Source organism: Thermobia domestica, chromosome 11, assembly GCF_964235325.1.
Source record: "Thermobia domestica chromosome 11, izTheDome1.hap1.1, whole genome shotgun sequence".
Taxonomy (NCBI): Eukaryota; Metazoa; Arthropoda; class Insecta; order Zygentoma; family Lepismatidae; genus Thermobia; species Thermobia domestica.
This window is the reverse complement of record NC_137464.1, coordinates 243993982-244014237: the sequence shown is the minus strand read 5'-3', so window position 1 is coordinate 244014237 and position 20256 is coordinate 243993982. Positions and strand designations below refer to the sequence as shown.

At 35.4% G+C, this 20256-nt stretch overlaps 1 protein-coding gene across 1 annotated transcript in view; it reads right to left on the bottom strand.

Annotated features, from left to right (window-relative positions):
* The window catches only part of LOC145664877 (salivary peroxidase/catechol oxidase-like), a 227966-nt gene that overhangs the window by 142650 nt on the left and 65060 nt on the right, over window positions 1-20256 (bottom strand). The window contains exon 2 of the mRNA XM_081731923.1: window positions 14176-14417. Within this exon, the coding sequence (XP_081588049.1) occupies window positions 14176-14365 (190 nt within the window). The 5' untranslated portion in view covers window positions 14366-14417. The remainder of the gene's footprint in view (window positions 1-14175; window positions 14418-20256) is intronic.

The window sequence follows — 20256 nt, the reverse complement described above, 5'->3', positions numbered from 1 at the left end:
CGTTTGAAATTTTTGTTTGAAAATTTTTTCGTTTGAAATTTTTTGTTTGAAAATTTTTGTTCGAAAATTTTGTTTAAAATTTTTGTTTGAAATTTTTCGTTTCCAAATTTTTTGTTTGAAATTTTTTTTCAAAATTTTGTTTGAAATTTTTTTTCGCTTCAAAATTTTGTTTGAATTTTTTTTCGTTTGAAATTTTTTGTTTGAATTTTTTTCGTTTCAAAATTTTGTTTCAAAGATTTTTTGTTCTAAATTTTTGTTTCAAAGTTTGGTTTTGACATTTTTAAAAGTTTGTGCACTCATTAGTAAAGAACCGGAACTGTTTAGAACAAAAACCTCTGGCAACATTGTGGTGCAATAGTACACGCCAGAACATGATAATGCAACGTCATCAGTTTTTCATCATATATAAGTATCGTTCGAGTTAGTATTCATGATAACATCATCATGGCTACTTGTCTGCAGTTTCTAAACACACGTGATGTGATGAAATCATTTACCAAGATTACTGATTTACAACAGAATGTACCTTATAGAATCTTAGCTAGCCAAATGATCCCTACAGAGTTTGCATTAAGAATCGTAGTGAAGCTTGAAAATGATAAGAATATAATTTTACCAGCAAGATATTTACCCATGGAAACATCAAAACAAGAAGAACTGTTACGTTTCTTAAATACTGGATCTGTATCTTTATGTTATGAAAGACTCTTGGGTCGAAGTCATCAATTTGAATTTAGTACACAGCCGGATTCGTCAGCAATTGTGATGAAATCATGAATTCAGACGTCAGCACATCAGACATAGTTGTATGAATGTGGTTGGTCAGCATGACGTCAGGAACTGTGAAGAAACTATAAATTCAAACGTCAGCACATTCCTTTCCAATGACGTCAGCCGTAGTTCTATAAATCAACCAATACCGTGAAATCAGTTGAGCAAGTGCTTTTCAGGAGGAAAGATGTGTACTTCTAACGATAAAGAGTTCATCTTCGCAAGCTATTGATGATTGCTATCAGTGCTAGTACATTTGACCCAGTGATTCGATTGGGCAAAGCAGAACAATTTGGTGTACAACTGACCTGTGAAGAATGACACGAATCGACCAAATGACCGATTATTTTCATGATGAGTTAAATGTGACCATAGTCAAATCATTAGGCTCAAATCATGAAGTGGTGCTACGTACAGTCCTCGAAGAGAAGATGGTGCTGTTAGGTAAAAAGAGTACATTCCATGTCCCTCGCAACATGGTGTATCTAACGGAAACAGAATGGAACAAATTCATCGGCGTATTTCAGTGTGTGAAACATGCAGTGGAAGTGTGCAACAAAACTAGTATATTCCTGAAAAAGTACTATTTTGAAAAATGTGTTATGCATATTGTACAACATGTATCTAGATATTGTGATGATTGTCAACATCGTTCGTGGGTGCATACCTGTATTGATAAACAGTTTATTTGTGATCAAATGGACATTGAGTTTCCACGAATTGATATTGCATTAGACCTTAAAAGACTTCAATTGGAATTAAAATTATATGCTAAAGACAAACTAGTGCAAGAAGCTCAAAATACATTGTATCGACAACATCCAGAACCACTATCTGGTATGGATGTATGTGGAGTGTAATAAAATGATCCATTTCAATGAATTGTGTTTTTTCATTTCAAGTACAACCCCAGGTTCTGACGTGTACTATTGCACCACAATGTTGCCAAAGGTTTTTGTTCTAAACAGTTCCGGTTCTTTACTAATGAGTGCACAAACTTTTAAAAATGTCAAAACCAAACTTTGAAACAAAAATTTAGAACAAAAAATCTTTGAAACAAAATTTTGAAACGAAAAAAATTCAAACAAAAAATTTCAAACGAAAAAAATTCAAACAAAATTTTGAAGCGAAAAAAAATTTCAAACAAAATTTTGAAACAAAAAATTTCAAACAAAAAGTTTGGAAACGAAAAATTTCAAACAAAAATTTTAAACAAAATTTTCGAACAAAAATTTTCAAAAAAATTTCAAACGAAAAAATTTTCAAACAAATTTCAAACGAAAAAATCTCAAACAAAATTTTGAAACAAAAAAATTTGGAAACGAAAAAATTTTCAAACAAAAAATTTCAAGCAAAAAAATTTCAAACTAAAAAAATTTTACGTTTCACGGTTAACCGTGAAACTTTATCCGGTTTTTAACTATTCGATTAACAAATAAACGGTTTTGATCATATTTATCAGTGAGTGCAAAATGTTGAACGAAACCAAGATTTTTAAATGTTAAACAAAACTTAAAACTGAATACAGCAAAGATTTGAAAATCATCAGCCAATCAGATTGCACGAAAGATAGTGATCAACCAATCAGATTGCAGGAAAGATAGTGATCAACCAATCAAATTGCATTAACAATAACTTTGCCAGTGTTGTAGCATGTATTGCCTTTCGTCTATGAGTCATAAGATTCAATAAGGTTAGCTATCAGATTTCAAATCAATCACCACCAATGATCTTAGACTATGAGCTGTGACTAAAGTTCAATGTATTGTTTCAAATTTCGCACCTTATGTTAAAATTCTGTTTATCACCATTCCCAAATTTAAAGAATACTTCTCTTGATATACCTAAGTCTTAGAGTTAATCATATCATTATATGTTCAATAAGGTCAATAATGTCCGTCAATTGTTTACCTGAGTAGAACCAACTGTTTTCTAGAAGTGTGTGTGTACTCAAACTTAAGAAGTACCACAACAAAGGAAATGAATCGCTGTACACTACCTCATCAAGGACAATCACGTGGTACAACGTCTTGCTTACGTTTATATTTGGCGGGAATAATCAAAACCAATGACGCATTATCAAATTATCCTACAAAGTTTCAATGTACCAATGTCCTGGACTCCTAATCCCATCATAGGTCAATAACCGATCACGTGATCATAATGATTTACCCAATGAATGAGATACTATCCAATTTTAAGAACAATTACCAATTATTGATATGACAATAAGAAATGTACCCCTTCCAAAATTTAAGATTGGTACACAAATACACCTGTGTCTTATGAAAAAAGTAATAAATCCTGTACTTATTCAATAATAAAGCCGGTCAATAACCTTTAAATTTTGAATATTTGGCCATAAGAGGAATACCAATGGGTCCTAGAAAACGTTTACCGAATTTTGTTATTTGATAATTCCCAAATTTAAAAGGAAACATAAACATATAAAGGTAATAAACCTCTGTACATATCCATATAACATGCTAAATAGGGGTCAATAACCTCCGAAATTTGATTTTTGGTAGTTCTTTACCTATGAAAAGGGAACGATGTGGACCATCCAAATTTATAGTGGTACATATTGGAGACCTGTACTATGATACCAAATGCTTATATTAAACAATTTCTAAAACCGAGTGGATGAGCCAAGATAGCCCTCCAAATTTTTAAAGGATGCATCAATGTACCCATATCTTATGATAGGAAATGAACCTATATACATGACCATATAACCATATAAGGTAATAGAACCCCATCAAAGGGAAGAAATTGGGCCAAAAACCAAACGCATGGTACAACATATTGCTTATGTTTATATTTTAGTAATTTTTACCCATGAAAGGGAACAAGATGGACCACCCAAATTTATCATGATACATGTTGAGGTCATGTACTATGATACCGAATGCTTAAATTGGAAAATTTCCAAAATTTAAGGGGATATGGAATGGACCCCTATACATGATCATATAACCATATAAGGTAATAGGACCTCATCCAAGGGGATAAATTGAGCCAAAACCAAACACGTGGTTGTACTAAAATTTGGCAATTTCGTACCCATCAAAGGAAACGTGGTGAACCACCCAAATTTATAGTAATATATATATTAGGGTTCTATACTATAATACCAAACATGTAAAAGGGGCAATTTCCAAAATTAAAGGGTAGACCAAAGTACCCCTCCCGGGTGCACAAATGTACCTATGTCTTATGATAGGGAATAGACCCCTATACATAACCATATAACCATATAAGGTAATAGAACCTCATCCAAGGGGATAACTTAGGTCAAACCAAACACGTGGTACAACGTATTGCTTACGTTTATATTTTGGCAATTTGTACCCCTAAAAGGGAACGAAGTGGACCACCCAAATTTATCATAATACATGTTAGGGTCCAGTACTATAATACCAAATATATAAAATGAGCAATTTCTAAAATTTAAGGGGTGGGCCAAAGTACCCCTCCCAAATTTTTAAAGGAGTGCACAAATGTACCTATGTCTTATGATAGGGAATAGACCCCTATACATAACCATATAACCATATAAGGTAATAGAACCTCATCCAAGAGGATAAATTGGGCCAAAAGACCAAACACGTAGTACAACGTATTGCTTACGTTTATATTTTGACAATTTTGTACCCCTAGAAGGAAACGAGGTGGACCATCCAAATTTATCATAATACATGTTAGGATCCGATACTATAATACCAAATGTTTAAATTGGGCAATTTCCAAAATTTAAGGGGTGGGCCAAAGTACCCCTCCCAAAGTTTTAAAGGAGTGCACAAATATACCCATATCTTATGAAAGGTAATGGACCCCCTATACATGACCATATAACTATATAGGATAATAACACCTCATCAAAGGGTATAAAATCGACCCAAAACCAAACACGTGGTATAACGTATTGCTTACGTTTATATTTTGGCAATTTTGTACCCCTAGAAGGGAATGAGGTGGACCGCCCAAATTTATCACGATACATATTAGGTCCTGTGCTATAATACCCAATGCTTAAATTGGTCAATTTCCAAAATTTAAGGGGTGGGCCAAGGTACCCCTCCCAAATTTTTCAAGGAGTGCACAAATATACCCATATCTTATAAAAGGTAATGGACCCCTGTATACGCCCATATAACTATATAAGGTAATAACACCTCATCCAAGGGGATAAATTAGGTCAAAAAACCCCGAAATTTGAATTTTTGGCAATTTTTTACCCATGAAAGGGAACGACATAGACACCCAATACTGATAGAGGTACATACTATGGTCCTAGGCTACCATACCAAATTTTTAGATTTGGCAATTTCCAAAATTTAAGGGGGGTGGTCCTATGTACCCCTGCCAAAATTTAGGGGGGTGGGCCATCCAAAAATTTAAAGGGGTGCACAAATGTACCTATGTCTTATGAAAGAAATGGACCCCTATACATGACCATATAATCATATAAGGTAATAGGACCTCATCCAAGGAGATAAATTAGGTCGAAAACCAAACACGTGGTACAACGTATTGCTTACGTTTATATTTTGGCAATTTTGTACCCCTAGAAGGGAATGAGGTGGACCACCCAAATTTATCATGATACATATTAGGGTCCTGTGCTATAATACCCAATGTTTAAATTGGTCAATTTCCAAAATTGAAGGGGTGGGCCATGGTACCCCTCCCAAATTTTTCAAGGGGTGCATTAATATACCCATGTCTTATGAAAGGTAATGGACCCCTGTATACGCCCATATAACTATATAGGGTAATAACACCTCATCAAAGGGGATAAATTAGGTCAAAAACCCCTGAAATTTGAATTTTTGGCAATTTTTTACCCATGAAAGGGAACGACATAGACACCCAATACTGATAGAGGTACATACTATGGTCCTAGGCTACCATACCAAATTTTTAGATTTGGCAATTTCCAAAATTTAAGGGGGGTGGTCCTATGTACCCCTGCCAAAATTTAGGGGGGTGGGCCATCCAAAAATTTAAAGGGGTGCACAAATGTACCTATGTCTTATGAAAGAAATGGACCCCTATACATGACCATATAATCATATAAGGTAATAGGACCTCATCCAAGGAGATAAATTAGGTCGAAAACCAAACACGTGGTACAACGTATTGCTTACGTTTATATTTTGGCAATTTTGTACCCCTAGAAGGGAATGAGGTGAACCACCCAAATTTATCATGATACATATTAGGGTCCTGTACTATAATACCCAATGTTTAAATTGGTCAATTTCCAAAATTAAAGGGGTGGGCCATGGTACCCCTCCCAATTTTTTCAAGGGGTGCATTAATATACCCATGTCTTATGAAAGGTAATGGACCCCTGTATACGCCCATATAACTATATAGGATAAAAATACCTCATCAAAGGGGATAAATTAGGTCAAAAACCCCCGAAATTTGAATTTTTGGCAATTTTTTACCCATGAAAGGGAACGACATAGACACCCAATACTGATAGAGGTACATACTGTGGTCCTAGGCTACCACACCAAATTTTTAGATTTGGCAATTTCCAAAATTTAAGGGGGGTGGTCCTATGTACCCCTGCCAAAATTTAGGGGGTGGGCCATGGTACCCCTGCCAAAATTTAGAGGGGGTGGTCCTAGGTACCCCTAGGTCATTGACCCCTGGCCAAGGTATTGACCTTTGACCTATGACGTCATAAAGGTCGATTCGCGCCAACGCCGGCCCCTACTACTTCCTGGGACCTTGGTGCAAAACTTCTTACCTCGATACGTTGTATTTTGAAATCATGAAAAAGTATTTTCCTGTTTTGATATGTGTTTCACCGTTTCAGATTTCTAGGGAACCATGAAGCTTTCAATGAAGGATGTATTACCATCTTGAACGTTCGCTATTTGGAAAATGTATTGCTATCTAGAACGCGAGTCTTTAGCATGGAAACTCGAGTCTCTTTCCATCTTTCTTTTAGCAATACTTTTAAATGATATACTACTTGATTCCCCTTTTGCCATTTGCAAATTATGAGTTGGACTGCGCATGGGACCCTGGGGCAAACTTTTTACCTCGATACGGGGTACTTTTGAAATGATGAAACACGTGTTTTCCAGTGACATGTGTTTCACCGTTTCAGACTTTTAGGGGTGCCAACAGACTACATGGATACCATCAGGGCCGCCCACAGGGGGGATGTATGGCGCAAGCTGCGCCATTGAGAAAAATTTTGGGGGGGGATTTTACTCTACTTTCGAACTAGCAATTTTACTGTCGGAATAGCATTAAAACACGATTTTGATCAGCTAATTTTCCCATAATTTTCCGGGGTGAACCCCCGTACCCCCTGCTTCGATACTCGATGAATGAAGTACCGCGCAAGTAGCCGTATGAAAGGAAAGGTTGGTTCGTTTTAAGAGAGAAGGGCCGCCCACAGGAGGGATGAATGGCGCAAGTTGTGCCATCGAGAGAAAAATCGGGGGAATAAAAAAATTGGGGAAGAATTTTACTCTAATGTCGAATAAGTAATTTTGCTGTCGTATAATTACTACTGCCCCTACTACTACTACTACAAGCATTCTATAATACTACTACAGGAAATAAAAACAACAACAAAAATAACAATTATTAGTACTATAAAAACTACTGCTACACTGGGCAATTGTTTTTAGAGGACTTGAGTTTTGAGGAGGGAAGAGATTATTAGTTTTGGGGGGAGTGCGCCATCAGCTTTGGGGGGGATGGGCACCCCTGGATACCATGCTTCTTTATTCGCTTACTTCTTTTAGATACTAACCCCTTTATCTCAAGTTCCATTAGATGGTACCGTGAACCATATCAGATTTATTGCTTTCTGGTTAGGTACTATCTATGTGCAAAATTTGACCAAAATCGCAGACTGACACCTTCGGAGTCTTTTCTCTTAAGTCCACTTGCTAGCTATACGTACAAATAGGTATAAGGAAAAAAAAAAGACCTCTTAATTAAAGATTCAAGGAATCGGAAGAAACAAGCTTTAAAAAAGCAGAAGTTTTTTCGATGGCTTTTTTGCCTAGGAAATGTTGGTAATGAGGAAATAACAAGTACCTTCTACTTTTCTATTTTCATTGTAATACACAAAAACGTTTAATTACTATATTCCAAAGAAGAAAACACGAAAAAATTCAAAAAACAAAGAAAATCAGTTACTCGAGAGGGGGGGGGGAGGCAAATCATTAGACGCAGTGGATTTACTCGTTCAAATGATATTTTTAGAGCTTTTAAAGACTAGGTTTCAATGACAGAAGTGATTTAGTAAATATTTTAATAATATTAGCGACAATCATTCTGAAAATATAGAGTTTTGCTATCATTTACAATTTATGCGTAAAGTACGATTTCAGTCAGTAATGTTTTAGGGGCTATTGACACATTTTATGTAGGAGATGACGTGTAACGAGTGTTTCTATTGGAAAAAATGTTCCGGAGGGGGCACATATGATTTTCACACGGTACTATCCTATTTAATATTATATTATAGACATATTATTTTGGTCTCTGCTGGGGGAGCACTCTCTCAGCTCCGGGAGGCAGTGCCCTCCCAAAAACATATGTGAAAGAAACACTGCGTGGAACAATATGTATATCTACCTCTCTATATACTATTAGTATATACTAGGATTGACTGAAATGAAATATTAGCGTAACGTCCCACGGTTATGCCCTTTAGGCTAAAGAGAAAGGATGGTGAATGAAAGTAAATGATTGTGAATTTAAATTTTTGTGTTTTTCCACTGGGAATTGAACCTGGGACCACGTGTACCAAAATCCAAAACACTAGCCACAAGACCAACGGGGAAGGTTAGTATTTACTAAGGCCGTTAAGATTCGAGGTGGGAACTAGTTAAAAAAAAGAAAGCAGTAACCAAGGTTCCCATTTCAAACATCTTGACACGATATAACAGAAAAATAAATAGTAGTAGTGTGACTTACGAAGTTTTATCACCGTTAAGCAAATATCATACCCCAAAGTTTCCATTAATAACTTTAATTTTGTAAACTAATCTGATGTTAGTTCTAATAATATATCTAAAGCTACTAGTGTTTTCCAACAGAGAATGAAATGCAAGTTTAATTTTATATCAAAAACAAAATGGTGTTATATCTGTTTTTGGTTTATGATACATTTTTCTTGACTGCCAGTTGAAACTTAGGTAACTCGTAGAAGCACTTATGACAAACTGCACAACTTGCAGGCGTTGGATTGGAAACTTATGCAACCAGACATATACCATAGATATGTTGGATTGCATAATTTAAACTTTCTGGCAACCTATCTGTTTGACAAGCAATCAAGATAGTTGGTAGGTACATCACAAATGTTTTCTGCATGCCTCAAATATGTCCCAGTTACACACAGGCCGGTAGCCAGCCCAAAAAATTAGGGGGGGGGCCGGCTGAAGTTAGGGGGGCCCGATCCAACAATATTATAGTTCATTTGCAAGCCTACCGTGAAAATTTTAGAGGGGGCCACCAAAAACTTAGGGGGGGCCTGGCCCCCCTAGACCCCTCTGGATACGGGCCTGGTTACACATGCGTGGAAGTAGAAAGATCATTTTCGATTATTTTTTTAAAGTGTTGTATAATCGAAGATGCAACTTATGTACTGAGAGATTGGAAAATACCTTGTTACCGTTCTCAATTACAATTAAGGAATTCTTGTCACGAACTGCCAAAATGTATTAACCTAAATTAATGTAATAACAATTTATGCCTGTATTCATTCGAAAGTGACCAGTGATTTCTTTTGGTCAGGCTGTCGTGAGTAAAGTGTTAAAAAAAAAAAAAAACTTTGCACTGAAGTCATAAAATACTGCAAACAATTTATTTATCACACATATATGACAAGAATTTACTGCTTCTTTCTTTAAAATACTGTACAGTATTCTCCGTAGACAACCATTAGTCATGTTTTGAACACTATTTTTGACTTAATTTCAATTTTTGTGAGTCACTGAATATTTATCTTCATTATTTCCAGTTAAATATGAATGGAGTGCCCATTTTTTGAATGATAAGTGAATATCTGCATGCTTATTTTCCACGATTTAATGTCTGAAAGTGCGGGGTTTTATTCCGTACTAGCTTTTGCGAAAATTGCAGAGCGTAACCCAACACTAAAATGCTAACAAAATCAATTATATTTGTTCTGTCGATTATCGCAAACAAAAACGCAAATTTTGCTTGCGTTGACGCAAACCCTTAGGGAATAGGGTACCCGGTCTCTAATTAATGTGTATGTGGATGTTACTATTACTAATTGATATTAGCAGGTATCAGTGGCGTATTTAGGGGGGCTTCCGGGCTTAAGCCCCCAGAAATTTTATTTATTATTTTAAAGTAAATGAAATATCTTGCAGAATTTTCACATTTTCAGAATAAAGGTAGCAAAGCCCCTGAAACAAAATCGTAAATAAGCCACTGGTCTAATATATATGGCTTGGGTCTAAAAGGGCCAATGTCACTTTTTGGCAAAAAAAAAAAATAAGATGTTCATCAAATTTTAATGTCTATAAATGAATATTTTCTTGTGCAAGAAAAGCAAATGTTAATATGAATGGTATATACTCCAAAATATTTCGTGTTGACATTTGCTCTTCTTGTACAAGAAAACAGACGTTATTTATAGACGTTAAAATTGAAGTTTCTCATTTTTGCCAAAAAAAAGTAAAAAAAATGGCCCTTTTAGACCCAAGACACACACACACACACACACACACACACGTATGTATGTATGTATGTATGTATGTATGTATGCATATATGTATGATCCATACATGTAAGGGAATTTCTAAATTTCTTTTTTGAAACAGATTATCTCTACTGAATTCTTTAATGGAGTCAATCCATTAACGGATAACGACGATTTTACGAGTCATTAGCTATATCCCATGCATTAACCCGATTTTTGAATTCTTTTTCTGTAACAGGTAGATAGAGCTTGAGCGATTATCTCAGCCTAGTTTGTTAATGATGTCAATTCGTGAACTTCTTAACGGATAACGGCAACTTTATCGTTGCCTATCCACATTCCGTACATATATTTCGCGTGATCCTCTCTACTGTCTTTATCACTGTTTATTTTTCCATCTTATTTTGCTCAAACCCTGAAACCCCCTTTACGTACGGTGCTGCTACAGTATATATATTGCTCTGACATATATATAAATATTGCTCTCCCATATGGGCCATGGCCACACCTACACATCTCTCTAGACTCGATTCTATTCTTAATTTTTTTATTGCAATAGTACGTGTTCCTGCACTTCGAACATTACTTAAGGAGGACCTCTTGTGACATCTCAATATCCGGACTCTGGAAGTACGCAGAAATAACTCTGACCTGAAATTTCTTCATAAGATAATTAATGGGGAACTTAAGATTGGAAACCTTACTTCAAGAACTATCATTATGTATCTCTTCCCACAAAACTTGGAATACCCACCTATTCAATCTTGCCCGGCCCACGTTGGCAATTATACAGAGATCCCTTTTCCACAGAATACCGAACTACTACAATCATCTAACAACTGTTGTGGACATTTTTTCGAGTTACCCGGTTTGACAGAGCAATTAAACGCATGTTGGTCATTATTTTCCTCTTTCTTTCTTTTTTTCTTGCTTGTTAACATTTCCCTGTGTAAAATGGCAAAATTATGCTGTATCTGGGAATTTGTTCAATAAATAAATAAATAAATAAATAAATACAGTAATTCAGAGTGGGTTTGCTTGTCTTCATTGCAATTTTTATCCATCTAAACTTTAATCTGGTATCACATGAACTATAGTTTCTTTTTTATTCTTCACAGCATGTCAGTGTAATTTTGAAACTAATTTGAACTCAAAAATTGAATGAGTATTCCTTGGTTGCCTTTGCACAAACACATTTGAGACAAATAGATATATTTTATCGGTTAGAATTTTTAACTTCCATCTCAATGTTTTAATTGCTTGTTTTTATTTGATAATGACAAGTTAGAAATATTTATTTTATTTTGTTTCTATCAAACTAAAAATCTTGTGGTTGCGGCGCACTCACAAGATTATTTGTGTGGGTGCTGGAGCCCCGGAGCACCCACGTGGTGGGAACGCATGGTTTCATATACAGTACAAAGTTTGGAACGAGGAATTGGTGAATTGCACATGTTCAGTACACCATGGTTCAGTTTAGTGAGTCCTGCTTTAGGCTTCTGTAAGGTGGCAATAACGGACCACCAGTGTATCACGTAAGGTTGACGTTAGGTGGCAGAGATGTGCAGTATTCTTCGCAGCGCCATCTCTCGCATGAGTGGGACAAACACAATTTACTTCTGCCAGTTATCAATTGTTTCTGTGGTTTCCAAAGAAATGTACCACATATGGAGACTTACGTCGGTCTATACTCGGGCTTATAAATGATCCACTAATAAATTAATCAGTTATTTTTTTTTTAATTTTACTATAATCAATTCATTTTTGCAGAAATTTTTAAAGTGGTAATCATTAGGAAATTCATAATGATTAAAAAGTAATCATTATTCTTTTTCTTGAAAGTAAAATCAAATGAATATTCTGGAAGAACTTTTTGTGACTTATATATACAGACTTATATACGGTGTATATGTAGACAATTGTGCTCCTTCTACAACACATGAAAATTGTATTTTGAAAGTACACAACTTTATTGATTTTTTAAAAATATATTTTTGTTTATTCCCTATTGGTTATTAAGAGAGGCACGGTGGCTCAGTGGTAGAGCGCTTACCTCTTGTATACCAGGGGCGGATCCAGGACGGACTTCTGGGGGGGCGGTGGGTTGTAATACTGCTACTTAGAGCTACTTTTAAGAGCTTCAAACTCTGGAATGGATTTTATTTATATATAAAATAAGGAAGTTTTCTTTTTTGGGGGGCGATCGGGATCCGCCACTGTTGTACACTCATGCCCAAAATTATTGTCGCATGTCTATAAATATGTTGTTGTAGGAGTATAATTTGAAAACGAATTCGTCTGGTATCTCTTATAATGTTAGTATGTGTATAATCTGCAAAGACATATATGTGGAAAATTTCATGTCAAAAGAGTAGTATATAAGAACAATAAAACGAAAAATAAAACTTTCTTGTCCATTTAGCAACAGTTTGTTTTACTCATTCTAATTTTCGTATTTTTAATTCTTTTCCTATGAAATTTACCACAAATATGCATTTTCCGATTATACACATAGTATCAGTATTAAAAGTACCCTGCAAAATCATTATCAAATTATATTCTTACAAGAAGACAGTTATAGATATGCGACAATCATTTTGGACATGAGTGTACATGGGATCCCTGGTTCGATCCGCGACCAAGTAAGTTTGTGGTGGACAACACCGTGCCCGTGAGTTTTCTCAGGGAACTCCCGTTTCCTCCCACATTCTCATTTGACTAATTCTTCCATTTTTATTCGCTTGTCTTAATAATCCCTTTCCCTTGGCCTTAAGGGCATAATCGTGGGACGTTAAACTGACAGATTTCATTTCATTTCATTTTCCATTAGTTATTAGTTTTGTTTCTGTAATACTCTATTAATTTTCCCATTTTATCCATTATTATTTTCCTATTGTCTTAAAATTATCCATTAAGTTTTAAATTAATTCTTACAATTCAAGACAATTTTAATTGCATAGTAAGGAAAGTTTCCATTCTTAATTTGAATTTGAATTGATTAATTTTAACCCTTACTTGTTTATGACTACCTTTATTTTAATGCAGTAAATTTTTCACTATTTTTTTTCAACTGTATATGTAAACATTATAATAAAAAAAGAGAATTGGAAACAACAAACTATATTTCCAAAACAATAAACTTTAGAGAACAAATAGATCAAAGTTAGAGGAACTCATTTTATTCAAATAAATTAGGATAAAACACCAGCCTATGATTTGTTTATCTAGCAGCCATTTTCAGTGGCGGATCTAGGAGGTAAAAACTGGGGGACCAAGCAAAAACCCACACTACGATACGTATATCATGAGTTTACTATAAACTTTCAAAAATATATAAATAATTGTTTAAATTATTTTTGTCAGTCAAAAAACTGGGGAACCCTAGGTCTCCCGGCTCAAGGGCGCCCATCAGGAGGGGCAAGGTGGGGCGCTCGCCCCCTAGAGGAAATTGTACTTTAGAATATCGAAAATCCAATATAATTTTTACATTAGTTACAGCAAAATTTGAAACTATTTTTGAAACGTCGCTTATACTTGCCCCCCCTTGGAAACCACAACATCGGCGCCCTTGCCTTGGCCCCGGGCTAAATTCACTACTGTCCACTCTGCAACCAAAAATTCAAGTGTTGGAACCATGCACTTTCGTTGTCACCAGAAGTAGTAAAAGAATTTATCTTACTTACCTCTGTTGTATAAATATGGCTCATGAATGTCGTAGAGTTCGTGCATCTTTTGCATCCCATACTGAGCGACGGCGAACAGCGTCTCGGAGTCATGAAGGTCTAAGCTGTTGGGGCTGGCTGATGAGTTGGAGGAAGGCAGGTATATGGCACGGTAGGATAATGAAGATTTACAAATGGTAAGCGGAATCATGGTGACCAGTATTGCGAAAAATAGGACAACGACGGGACTTTGCTCGCAGAATCTGAAAAAGAAAGAAATAGAAGACAAATAACAATTATTGAAGTTAATTTTGTGGCGATCGAGTTATTTACAGGTAATTTTCAAGATACAATCAAATTAAAATCTTTAATACATTAATAATAATAATAATAATAATAATAATAATAATAATAATAATAATAATAATAATAATAATAATAATAATAATAATAATAATAATAATAATAATAATAATAAATATTTCTTTTAAAGATGAAAAGTTAAATATTATTATTGTTGGTAGCAGCTGTTAGTACACTAAAAAATGAGGTGTTGAAACAACACATAATGACTACCACTTTAGCGTGTTACTTGTGTGTTAATTCAGCACCAAGATTATTTTTCTTTTTGTCCGTCAGCCTGGTTAAAGGGTTGTGCCCTTTCTTCGGGTAAGTGCATTAATTTGATTGATGGATTGAAGGAAATGTAGGTGGTCTAAGAGGTTTCATATTTATTATTTATTTATCTCAGCACCAAGACATCGCCTTCCGAGCATATCAGAATTAACTAGTTACTACCTGAGAGAATTCGCATTGGTATTTATCGTTTAATATGAGCAAAGCTTTGCGAAATATCTTTGGCACTTATGCCAAGTAACGAATAATATTCTACGTTTTCTGTGATTGGTCACAATAATATTGTTGTAAACCTGTGAATCGTCTGACAACAGTTACATAAGCAACAGTTCTGCCATCTTCTGTTCGTACGTGCTAAGACACAAGAATAACAAATAAAGAAAATAGATAGAAGCACTGCTATCTGTATAACTGTTGTCAGATGATTCACAGGTTTACAACAATATTATTGTGACCGATTGAAGAAAACATAGAATGTTTAGTTACTTACCATAAATGCGAAATATGTTTCGCAAAGCTTTGCTCATACCAAACAATAAAAATAAATAAATAAATAAATAAACAATGCAAATACTTACAGCCAGTAACCAGGTATTTCTGATATGCTCTGAAGGCGATGTGGCTAGTGTTGAATTTACACACAAGTAACACGCTAAAGTGGTAGTCATTTTGTGTTATTTCAACACCTCATTTTTTGATGTGTACCTTTAAAAAATGACGGGATGGAAATTTAGAATTTATTTACACAATTCTGTTATCTTAAGAAGTTTCCTTCCCTTTTGCAGTAGTAAAGTGGAGGGATTAGGAAAGTTTATTTCATAGTCTATCACCTTACGGAGAATGAATAATAGTGCCCTCACGGAATTTGGAAAATTTAGCGCTTACGGTCCCCACGAAGGTCTTTCTTCGGTCGCCCAGGTACAGGCTTGCCAACCATACGATAATTTGTCATGATACACAATAATTGAAACCTTAATGCTACGTATATACGATAATGTCCTTGCGATAGAGGTCTGCACGGGACGGAATTTTTAGCCCGAACCCGGCCCGGCCCGTGTATTTATAATGTGAGGCCCGACCCGAGTCCGAAATATGTTTTAGTCTTAAGTCCCGAGTCCATGTGATAATCAAATGAGCCCGAAGTACAGAAACTCAAAAATTATCGTAAAATTGTATTTTTACTTACAGCAATTAGAGGTTTAATTTTACAGTTGTGCTTTAAATGTTCTTCAGAAAGAACGGTCCGATAATTATCGTTGTACAGAATATTTACAAACTTAGGCCCGAAAAGGCCCGAGAAATATGGTTGTATATTTGAAAATTCTAAGCCCGGCCCGACCCGAGCCCGACATCATATATGCTTTGTAGGCCCGAGCCGTGTAGACCTCACAATAATTTTCGAACTTACTTTTTTTTGTTGCAGTTTTTGAATGTGTAAATAAATTGTAGATATGCATTAAGTAACTATAAAACACACGCACTGAGGTTTTTAACATTCTGGCTAAAATAAATGAATAACGATTTGAGAATTGGCAGATGGGAACCTTGTATCAATTCTTTAAATTCAATTTCGTTTAAGAGGTGGAAATGTTCAGACTAGTGTTAATAAGAATTAAAAAATAAATAAATAAATAAATAAATGTGAGGACAGTGACGCTGATTTCGAGTTCGAAACTGAAGATTACTAGATAAGTTAATTATATATTATTGATATTATTAGCAGAGCCGTGCCATGGGGGAGCGAGCGGGGCAACGGCCCCGGGCGCAGAAGTAAGGGGCGAAAAATTCGGGAGAAAAAGGGAAAAAATAGGAAAAATTGCTTGGAATATATGTATGGTGGCGCTGTCGTATACCCTCGCCCCGGGCGCTGATTTTCCACGGCACGGCCCTGATTATTAGTAGTATTATACTTGTTTTTACAATTAACACGTGCACAACGAATATATGATAATTTTTCTAATATACGATAATTTTAAAGACGAAAATCGAGAATTTTGTGGTCTGAGGTTGGCAATTCTGCCCAGATGGCTTTCAAGGGGCGCTGATATGAGGTAAAGACATCGGCTTATAGGCCTATCACTTTATTTTTCTGATTTTCTAGACCAGATTCTCCATATTTTATTTTTCACGTACCTTTCCGGTTGCCTACTAATGCTAAACCAAGGTCAAACATTCTGTGTTTCCCACCGGTCACTAATCAAACCTAAACTTTCCAGAGTTAAGAAGTAACAAATAAATAAATAAAATAATAATAATATTCTTTAAACCGTAATATCTAAAGAACTATGGGAACCAGCTTAAAAATAATAATTACATATGGATTAAAAATGCCCACACAAGTGAATCTCACAGCATTACGTAGTGCCATCGTGTGACACCAGATGGCAGAGATTGCAGCACAACACTCTCCTAGTGACATCTGGTATTGAAATTGAGCTACTGGAAATTGCAAACCATTTTATGCTTGTATTCAATGAAAATTGGTGGGATAATAATGAGTAGAGCCCGGATTTCCATGCAGAAACAAACCCCAAAGTATGCATGTAAATATGCACGAAAAATATCTAAAATATGCATTTAAAAAATTTAACATATGCACTGAAATATACACTAAGAAAATAAAATGTCAGTTTTTTCAAAAATATATATCATCTTAATTATCTCTGTTGCAATGAACTATTAACATCTTTTTTAGGTTTTTTTTTTCTGTCAACCCTCTGTGTTTACCAGTAAGAAACGTTTTGTAGGTTGAAAAGTTTCTTTCTACATCAGCAGAAGTCACTGTTACATATGAAAAACACCCGTGAAAATGTCTTCCAGTGTTACGTTCTTTTCATTTTTTTCACTATTAAGCACATTTGCAATGGTCTAATGCCTTGCAAAGTTTATCTGACGCCAAGGGCGCCCATGTTGTGGTTTCCAAGAGGGGGCAAGTATAAGCGACATTTCAAATATAGTTTGAAATTTTGCTGTAACTAATGTAAAAATTCTATTGGGTTTTCGATATTCCCAAGTATAATTTCCTCTTGGGGGGGGGGTAGGCGATTGCCCCACCTTGCCCCCTTGATGGGCACCCTTGTCTGACGCTATTTTCGCAAGACCATGAGTTGTTTCACTGAACAAAGTCTGTGATAATTCGGAACCGAAAATACTTGGAACTGAAAATGTGAGCTTTAGATCCTTGCACTTAAGTCAGGGTTGCCATATTTCAAAAATGAAAATCCGGGTCGCTACTAAATTACCAGAATCATTGAAATGCTTAAAATGAAAAGAAATATTATACGCTAATTTACTTTCTTCCATTAGATAGAGTCGTTGAAGTACTAAGTAATCACATTTTTAGTCATCTTAGTAGACCTTCTCCCTGCTAAGCAAACGTAAGCAGATAATTTACCCCGGAATTTTTTTTTTAATTTCTCGAAAAGGGGGCAACGGAAACGCATAACCATTGTTGCATAAAAAGAAGGAAAAAGAAATCTTCCACAAATAATTCAAAAAAAATACGTTTTCCCCCATCTCATAAGCTTCTAATTAAAAAAAAAATACTCCGACATTATCTCATGGTCGTCTGTTCAGATTTATTAATTAAAACAATATATTTTTCTTTTTAAATGGTCAGCGGAAAATTACCAAGAATATTTGTCAGGGATTATTGATTAATATTTCAGTAGCAACCAGGGGTGTAGCCAGCAGGTTTATGTAGGAGGGGCCCGTCGTTTTTGAGGGGGGCCAGCTACAAAGCCAAAAGAAATTATATGTAAACTTTGTTATTTTTAAGTGACTGAAGCGAGGTAATCTTACAATGATGTTTTAAAAGCTGGTCATTTGGGGGGGCCAGGAAATCATTTGGGGGGGGCCGGGCCCCGAAAGTCCCCCCCCGTGGCTACACCCCTGAGCAAGACACAGATTGAAACAGGATACTAAAGATAACAATAAGATTGAGCAGTAACACCTTCTGGACTAATGAAACGAATGCTCAATGAAGTAGTTAAATCGTGAACTTAATTAAATTCATGTTTTATGTATTCAAGTTCTTTCTTTTTCCAATTTTTGAACTGCCATACTCAGAAGTTGAAGAGAAGCTGTTATTAAAAAAAAAAAGCAAACTATAATATTCTCTTCCTTTCTTCTTCGCTGAAATCCGGAACATTTAAGCGTCCTGAGAAATATTTTCGGGACGCCGGGGTCCAGACTTCGATTCCGTGACGGTCCCGGATTTTACGGGACGAATGGCAACCCTAACTTAGGTTGAAATTGGATGTGACGAAATTACTTAAACAATCCGTTGTACCAAATTCAAGTGAATTAATGTAGTAAATGGTGTGATATATTCATACCAGAATCATGTTTGAGATATATTAACAGATTTAAAAATATATATATTATAAGTTTTAATTTTTAAGTATTCTGCCGCACTCGGTCGAAAAGGCGTAACAGGTTTTCCAGGCCAGCTATGCTCAGTGATGTTTTCCTGGATTTTCTTCATTCACACCAGACAAATGCCGGGATGGTACCTAACATATAGGTCCCAGGCCGCTTCCTTCCTTCCTCAATTCTTTCTTCCTTTCCCTTTCTCGGATAGTGTGATCGCCGAGGGACGTGACCTCTCATATGTGTGACGGGGTAACATGGCCATAGATGCCGAACGCCCAGGAAGCTAATTTCTAATCCTAGGATACAGGAGTTTTGCATGTAATATGTAATACATTTATGACAGTAGGTTCTCAGCTTGAAAGCTCTTGAGTTACTCGTATAATTGTTTGTAAAAAGGCCTACTAAAATGATATATTCTAAAATATTTATGAAGAAAGAAAGAAGAAGAAGAAGAAAGTGAAAACAGTATATTCACAATTCACTGAACTCACGTCAACAATTAAGTAAATCTTTGGTCGTAAAATATCTTTATAGTCTTAGAAAAGAAAGGAAAAAAACCTAGAAAATGTTATCTTGATTCCTCAGATTTTCTTAACATTTTCTTCGCTTCACAATTTTGCAGACAAAAGAATAGAAAGGTGAAGAACCAGAATCTTAAGATCACAAAAGTTAAGGAAATCACTTCAATCTTACTTGTAAGCTTCTTCTAACAAATAACATTCGTGAAAACGCATGCATTTATGCACCATTATGCACTCAAGATATGGACAGTCAATGGTAGCGCAGAATGTAATTTTGTGTTCACGCTTGGCGATCTGGAAAATTGTGAGATGTCATTAAAAGAAAATGATTCAGAGATGACAGTTTGCTGGAGACTGTTATTTTCAAATTTGCATCACGACGTTTTGTCTGTCTTTTTTCATCTAAGCACGGTTGCACTTCAACTCCTGTTGCATATTTTATCTTTGGAGACAGGAAAGTGAACTGTTATGAGAAGATTAAGGTCACAAAACGCCTTTCAATGTGGCTCTTAATGGAAAAAATGTCAACCGTAATTACACTAAGTTAGTGTTTCTCAAACTTTTTTCAAGT